The sequence below is a fragment of the Nanorana parkeri genome, unplaced genomic scaffold, assembly GCF_000935625.1.
Source record: "Nanorana parkeri isolate BGI_ZX_2015 unplaced genomic scaffold, ASM93562v1 scaffold162, whole genome shotgun sequence".
Classification (NCBI taxonomy): domain Eukaryota; kingdom Metazoa; phylum Chordata; class Amphibia; order Anura; family Dicroglossidae; genus Nanorana; species Nanorana parkeri.
Window position 1 is genome coordinate 859,055 of NW_017306430.1, and position 8,794 is coordinate 867,848.

Genomic DNA, 8,794 nt, shown 5'->3' on the forward strand with positions numbered 1-8,794 from the left:
ACGGTAAATATTTAAAAGATGTGCCGCTGCTTATTTATAGCTGTTTTTATTATTTAACTACCAATTACACATGATTAAATGTAGCAACTCATAAAACATTTGATCAGAAGGTTTTACAAGCTCTGGGCAGTGAATCAACTTAAACTTGATATGAAGCATGTGGGGGAGGAGGTGTGTGCAGTGCTGAAGAGGTTAACAGCTTTTGTCAAGATAAGGCGAGGAAGTCTACACAAACTCTCATCTGGGCAATCAATCACAGCTTCTGTTTTTAGAAATGAGGTCTGGCTTGGGATCTCTTTGTTGTGTTCCCCCACGAGGTGATCAGTTGAGCTCTATGTGGTGACAGAACTTGCTTGTAACAGGCTTGCCTTTCACATTCTCCTCACAGGCTCCCCAGCAGTCTTTTCTGAGCATCTGAGCTGCGGTTGGATCCAGGGACTAAGAAAGAATACAGAGAGAGTGGACTCTTATTACATACCCCAGGATTAAGCATCAAGCCTGCAGCTCTTCTGCAATAGGAATGGGCTGGTTTGAGGATCCAAGCTGGCACTTGCATGTTTCCTTGATAATGCTCCTGTCCCTGCATACCAGAGGTAAGATTGCAGTGTATATCAATGATAAAATGTATTTTATGTTCCAGACTGTTCTCATTCTACCAAATCATTGTTGGTGCTGGAATTGGGCATCACAAAAAGCTATAACTTTTATAGTACCAGTCTTATAACATGCACTTGTAGAGAGGCTTGTTCCTCTCTTGCGTAGAAAGTGATGCTCTGGATACTGTTAGAAGGATTTAGCACTGCCAAACAGTCTTATCCTGTGTTACATTCACATTTGCTTTACGTCAACTCAGGTGAAGTCATGTTTAGCTGCTGTTCATGGTTTCTTAAACAGCATGCTCCTTTGCTGTGACACCGCTGCTCATAATTCAGAACATATTGCATGTTAATCTGATGTTTAGGAAAACAGACCTTCTCTTGACTGGAGAGGAATGTACACAGCCAGTGATGCAATGCTCCAGGCTACTAATATTGACAAACTGGTTATTTTGTATGTATTTTAGAATATCATCCTACACTTTTGATTTCCTTATAATCCTTCTACTTTGTTGGTTGCATTTCAGGAGGGTATTAATTCATGTCACTTTGCAAGTTTTCCTTTAATCCGTGTAAAGATAATTTTTTCTGCTATGAATTAGTATGTCTCGGCAAGCACTACAGGGTTCCTTCATGGAATAACAATCTCATTCCCCCCTCTGAAACCCACACTAGTCCTAAGAGTGCAGCATCATTAACACATTGTGGAAGTGTTTTTTTTTTACCTTGTAAGGAATTACCCTAATTCCCTACATTTTTGAAGAGAATATATATATATTCTCATCTTACTTTAGCATTAATAAGAGTGTGGTGTACCTTTAAGGCATTTGTCATGTATAATACACATGTTAACAATGTTTCTTACAAATGTTGTAGAATACATGCAGTAGTTATTGCTAACAAGCGTAATATACATTTCAAATATAATGTAAATATAAATACATACTTTCTGTTTCATGGGCCATTGATATGTCTGAGTACAATTTCAAGCAGTGGAGCAATACTGTGTTATGTCTTGACTGTGATACTTGTTATTGGCTTGCATACAATATAGATGTTATAATTTGTTGCTGTTTTAATGATGATGTGTACAATCCATGGTTTTGATGTTTTGTTGCATTTTGTAATAATTATTCCTATAGTAAATGTAAAGTATTGCATAAAGTTAGTGATGATGGCGAGGCTAGTAAATTTGGTGAATTTACCTTTTTATTGAAAGTCAGAAGCAAATCTTTTCTGAGGACAGTTTAGATAAAATATATATAAACTAATATGAAATATCAGTGTTGGAGCCTGGATTATCCTGGATTATAACCAATTCACATTACATCTCCCAGGAAATTATAACATACTAATTATTACCAATTACTAATACAGATTACACAAAACTAAGTGCTAAATTTGTGATCTCAACACGTGAATTAGGCGATATTGATAACAAGTGAAGTTATATTTTGTAACATATAACTTGGTTATAGGTACCAATAGTTTAGACATTTTATAAGCAAACTTTACTTTTTTTAGTTAATATTATGTGCATTTTACATGACTAGTTAGTAAAAGATGTGAAATGTAAGTGGTTGTTCATACTGTGGTGTGTACTGAGCTGTTGATGACAGTGTTGAGTTGGGGAATACAATATCTTTTACTGGTTTCAAATCTCAGCCAATGGGGTAGTTGTAATCACATTTTCACACAGGACCCAAATCCTCCTCGAATACATCATCTAGTGATGTGTTGTTCTCTATAGGGTGTTGTATGCACCTGAGGTCAGATCCATTTATCATATCTCAGTAGCAGCTCCTTCTGTTTGTTTACAAAAGTGCCAGAGTAATAGGATTTCATAGTAGGGGTATTAATTACCAATACATTCACCTACTGAAAGTGTATGAGAATAATAAACTTAATTAGTGTAAATGTCAATTGTTGGGACTTTTTTTGGCATGTCCTTTAAATTAAAAGAACAGATGCCCGTATTACGACTTTAGCATGGTGCTAAAGATGCTAATAGATATTTTGTGACAGTTGATTAAATAGAGTGGATCATGGCATTAGTTGTGTTCCATTGTTCTTCAAAAATCCAGGACCCTACACATAAAAAACAATAATGTAAGATTTTTTTTCTTTTTCTTATCTTTCCTAATACGTTGAGATTTTAGCATTGATGACATATTTATCTCTGTTGCAGGGAGGTAGGCAATATTATACTTGTAACTACATCGCAATTTAGGAAAGCTGGTTGTAGTTTTCAGGTCTTTTTAATGACCATTAGACCATTATACTAAGAGTTGCTAATCATCTTCACTTGCGGTCGAGTTGTTAAACTGTTATTTAAGTTTGGAATTTAAATGACCATTGCCAATGAAGTCTTATTATTAACATTCAATGGTGTGCTCTCACAGTAATAAGTAGGATGTTAACAGCAAAGTGTATAAGAGGGCCAGTTCATATGCTAATAGATGACTCTGGAGAAAATGCTCCTGTACTTCATGCTGTTCAGTGAGTCTCTCCGATCTACATGAGCATTGTAAATTCACCCCTTATGCCAGGGTTTTATGCTAATTTAAATCACAAATTCACAATCAGTCATGTTATTCACTTTGTAGTTTTGCATGACATCTAGTGTAAGGCAGGCCTCATCATTCACTTTTCCCTTTCAGTCTTCTGTGCCTGTGCATCTGTAATGAGTATGGGAATTTGTGCACAAGTTACATGCCTCTGTTTTGTATTCCACCAGCAATGTAATGCAGTGGTAAATTGAAATACAAATAGCGAATGTAATCATGATAATAAGTATAATAGAATATAACAATCTTTCCAGTTTCCCTTGTCAATCAAAAATTAGGGCAGTTCTGTCATTAGGTAAAACTGTTTTTAAATAAGGCCAATCTGTAAAAAAAAAAAAAAAAAAAGCCTTAAAAGAGAACTATGGGGTAACCTTTTTATCCCATAGTTCTCTTTAGGGTCACAGGAGGACATATACTAACCTCATCCCGTGACCCAAGGCTCAGTATATAGCGGGCTACTGCCCGCTATATATTGAGAGCGCCACAGCTGGGAGGGATCCCAGCAATACTGTTGAGATCCACTCAGCTGGCTGATTGAAAGCGGGCTCTGCCTATCTAGAGAGAGAGCCAGCTGTGCTCACCCCATCCCCAATCCGTCCCTCCAGTCAGCGCTGGAGGATCAGAGAGGGGAGGGCGGGGGCAATCCCTGTGGGGAGCGTTGACTGGCACCCAGATAGCAAGGATAACTTGCCACAAACTTGTCTCAGGGTTAAATTGTAATTCTTTCTAACTTGTCGCACACATTCCTGTCATGTTGTAGACTTGCAGAACACTTGCAGCACAAGTTCTAGTTGACACTTTTTGAATTTGTAGAAAATTTGCTTGGCAAGTCTACAGCAACAGTCCTGCAGGTCTTAGTAAGAGCTCTGCAAGCTCGCTGGTCTGGAGACTTGCAATGCAGACTTGCTGTAATTGTGCAACAAAATTGTGAAGCTTGGCAAGTCTGCAATAGTTTAGCAAGTCATTTTCAAACTTGCAGCACAATTGCTTGCTATCTGGGCAGTCACTGTTTTCTGCAGGGAGATGATCGGTAAATGAGCGAGTGACGGTATGTGTTTGCTCACTTCCTGATCAATAGAATCGACGTGTGACAGTTTAATTGTCAAACATTGGCTCTAACTATGAGGATGAGTATAAATCACTCATGTCATAGTTCTACTTTAATGCATAGCTGTCCTACCACCAATGCTGATCTTCACCCTGTTGAAGAGCTATGCAGTCTGAAACGTCTTCTGCAGATAACTGTCTCCCACCTATGTGTTGTGGTATCTTCCCTCGCCTCTACACCACTACAGGATACAGTAATGACATAGGGGCTAGTGGATGGAACCACAGGGTAGGGGAACTAGGCACCAAATATACCTAGACATGTTGTATGCAGAATATTTTTTTGCCAGCTTAACATTTTTTTTTAAAAGAGAAAAGATCAGGAATGAGGTTGGCAGGACAGGTAAGTATTAGCTGGCCCAATTTAAAAATATTTTCCTCTAGTGACAAAGTTGCTGTAAAGGCAAGAGAGACCTATTTGCCTAATACAAAAAACTGGATGCTAAGCAAATTAAACCTACATTCAAACAGTGGTCACATCTTTCCATGTATACAGTTATTGTTCCACCACTCCAGTTATTCCCAGCACACTCTTGAAGTCAGCTTAAGATATGAGGGCCTTAAGTAATAAAGTTTAACCATTTGCACATATTGCAAAATGAGTAAAGGAATGGGCAGTCGGTGCCAGAGTCCAAGTCAAGACTAGCAGTTAAGTCTTTAAATGAACCCTGTACTGAGAGATTTTGGGGCTGCCATTGCCGATCTCTCTTTCCGCATATGCTAGTTGCCTGCCTGGTCCAATGTCTGGTTCACCAACCCAGAAAAAAAATACAGGGATCAAGAGTTCTAACTTCACACTTACTTTTTAATCTTTATTCCTATTACTAGTCAGTGACTCTGACAAGAGACAGCAACAGACAGCCAGGCCATTGGCATTTTCAGAAGGAGGCAGCTTGCATATTTCTCAGTACAGAGTTCCTTTGATTGTATTGATATAGTGTTATAATATCTATAAAGAACATGTTATAGGATATACCAATGTGATCAATTCCATCTTCAGACCTTCTCATGCAGACTAAACAGCTTTGCTGCATAAACAGTACTGTGCAGTATTGCATGCTGACCCTTCTGTAATATCTTATTGACCCGTATTGCAGCAGTCCTCACTGTCTGCATGCTGTACATGAGATGTTTTTGTTTTCATTGTTTCAGTTTTGGCAAATCAGTTTCTCAAGTTTATACATAAGCAATTTTCCACATTCCTTGATGGATGATTAATGAGAATTATGGCAGACTGTGTCATGTTCTTAATTTTGTTATCATAATACTTAGAAGTTGCATAACCTATTGGTAACTTTGTGCAGTGTTATTACAAATGACATCAATGCTTATAGGCAGTGAATGAAAAGCCAAACGAGCATTGATGTGAACCCTTGTATATGTTTTCGATTACAGTAACTTTTATTTTGTGAATGGTCTTTGAGTGACCTTGATGAAACTATTTCAATCCCCAGAAAAGCGGACCCACTTCTAATGAAAATTACTTTGTGACAAACTGATTAAGCCAGGAAATCATATCATTGGTGAAGCTATTCCTGTTATGTGTGTCTGTCAGCAAGGACCAGATCCAACCCTCAACACAGTTCATCAGTCTGTATGAAATTTGCACATACAGCTGGATTTTGTCAGTGATTATGCAGCTAATGTGATGATACAGTTGATAGTCCAGGAAAGATACAGCCCATCTTGATTGAGAAGCTCTAGCTCTGAGTTCGTTTGGCACTCTCTTCATAATCTGTAGGCAAGTCTACAGCTGGTATGTCTATCGTAATGATAAATGACATTGATTTGTCTATGTAAAAGTATGCATAGAAAGGCTGAACATAAAATGACCTTGACAGTGGCTAAAATGCAGCATAACCAAAATAACCTAGATCAGTCTTACTAAAAGTTTGGCTGGTTTTATAGAACAGCCTTTCTCAACCAGGGTGCTGCGGCTGCAGAAGTACCTTGCATTTTTACACAGTGATGTAAAAGGGGCTCCCTATGTGAAGGGAGAACTCTGATGTGAAAGGGGGCTCTGATGCACAGCGGGGACCCTAATGTGAAGAGGGTTCCTGATGTGAAGGGGTACTTGTGGTATAAAGGGGTGGCTTCTGATGTGAAAGGAGAGGATTCTAATGTAAAGGGGGGCTCCGAGTGTGAGAGAGGGGGCTCTAATGTGAAATGAGAGGGCTCTGATGTGAAGTAGGGCTCCTGAAATTAAGGGGGGACTCTGATTGGAAGGGGGAACCCCATTTTTCATGTGTTTTTGTGTGGGGTGCCGTGGCAATGCAGCATCTTCTGGTTTCAGTATAATCGTTCTGTAACAATGCATACTTACGGATGGTTTTGGTAGGTAGCATGTGCATGGCTCAACAGCCTGCCAACCTCTCATTGTCCAAATCTGAATTGCAGAGAAATAGTACGGTATACATGCTGCAATCTGTAGTGCAGCTGTGTATGCGGACAGAGAGTTACCTTATTTTGTGTATAGTAGTAGTGGTGTGGTAATATTTTGTGGGTGTGTGAGTGTGGGAGGAGTTGTAGTTTCTTCACTTTTCATGTGTTTGACCTGGTCTAGATGGACTGTCTTTAAAAAGTTTTGATAAATGCATTGTTCTTTAAATGAAGTAATGAAATACACAACTCTTGAAGTAGAGCTGAAGCCAATTTTGTTTTGTTTTGGATAGAGAAAGGTTATAACCCCCATCCACTTTTTTTTTGCCATCTGTGGGAAAGATTTCACTTTACTTCCTGTCCAGTAGCCACAACAGGACGTGAGAGAGAATCTTTCAAAAGTTAGGGAAATCCCTGGTTGTTACCAGGTTTACCAGAACAAGTGTCCCCATTTGAAGATTTCCTATCTATACCTGTTCTGATGACCACCAAATTTGTTGGCTTCAGTTGCACTTTAAAACTACTGGGGATTCACCAATACCGTATTTCGGTATTGAGTACCGATATTTATCTTTGGTACTCGCCAATACCGAATACCAATACAGGAATTCCCATTAAGGAAGCCAGATGGCCTGTAAAGACTCGCCACCCGGCTTCCCGATTAGCAGGGAAGCCGTCCCCATGCTTCTCGTCACTAGGTGACGAGAAAGCATGGAGCCGACTTTATGGCCAATCAGGAATCAGTATTGGTGCATCCCTAAAAACTACCATATAATGGGCCACATATGAGCACATGCAGCTACCTGAGCATCTAAATGACTCATCTATTCACATGTGCAGGCTGCTGTAGTTACAAATATGGGATCCTCTTATTTTTGAATAACTAGCCGATGCTTATTAGTCAGAGGTTTTGGGGTCTTATAGCCCATACATAAGGCTTAATGTAGAAGTAAACCCTCAAAAAGAGATTATTAACTTTTCTCAGTGCTGTGTAATTAATCTAGACTGCATTATTATCCTTGCACTGTACTAAATATCACAGTCAGGGGAATGTTTTTTATGATCAATAAAATGAATGAGACTGCGGTCACTGAAAGGGTCCAAATTCCTCCAATATGTGTCCAAAAGAGTACTGATAGTTAATATGGGATATTTAAACGCAAGTGCAGGGTGAGCTATAGCACCAGACACGTGTAGTGTCAATTGACTTTACCAACAAGTATTCAGTATGAGGACCAACTAGACAATGCATTCAAGTTATACTGTATATTACCAATTAAGCCATCATGCTACTTTTGTTGATGTGACTGTTTAAGCCTTTGCCTGCTGCAGAATCCAATTAACTATTACCAAATTTGTTTAAAATATTAAATAACATATATTTATTCTGTGTATACTGAGGGTCCCAAAAATGCATTGGCATGAAAAAGCCATAACTAAATTTTACTTCACAGGTCTTTAAATAAATATTTGAAATTGCACTTGAATATTGACAATGTGATGGCCTCGAGAATGAACAATTTACAACCATTTTTTTTTTCTTAGAATCTGAAAGGAGGTCAAAACTGTAAATGTCAAATGCTACTAAATTTAAATGCATCAGTGATAACTACATTAAGGGATTTATTTTACAAGGTTTACTGGGTATTTTTCCAGGACAAGATAGACCACAGCTGAGGGGTTTATATGAACCTTCATCGTGCCCAATGCTCTTCTGAATAACCTCGATTCATAATAAATAATTTACTGTGAAAAAGGTTTTAATACATTTAGAGAATGTTCAGTTTTATGGCATACATTTCAAATTTAATTTTCATAAATGCTTCAGCTGCTTCTTATGCTTAATGTTGTCATTGCAAATGATACATGCAACAATGTGTATTGTGATTCAAGGGTCAGTCCTTCCAAAAAGGGTATTTTAGTTAAAGGATTCATTCTTATGAGCTTTCTTGGCTGCTTGCTAAATTATCCCTTTCTTTTGGGGTGCTCTGGTGACAAGATTTCCACACCATAACATGATTTTCTATTTTACATTTTTATAAAAGATGTAAATACTTTTATTAGCACTAGTAACAACATGCCTGTTCATTGGTGAGGGTAAGTGATCATTAGAAATCATGAAATATTAAACAAATATAATGAGTT

General features: G+C 38.2%; 1 protein-coding gene across 1 annotated transcript in view; it reads left to right on the forward strand.

Annotated features, from left to right (window-relative positions):
• The first annotated feature begins 242 nt into the window (after nt 1–242).
• Nucleotides 243–8,794, forward strand: part of BMPR1B (bone morphogenetic protein receptor type 1B) — a 100,543-nt gene continuing 91,991 nt past the window's right edge. The window contains exon 1 of the mRNA XM_018554496.1: nt 243–593. Coding sequence (XP_018409998.1) covers nt 521–593 — 73 coding nt within the window. The 5' untranslated portion in view covers nt 243–520. The remainder of the gene's footprint in view (nt 594–8,794) is intronic.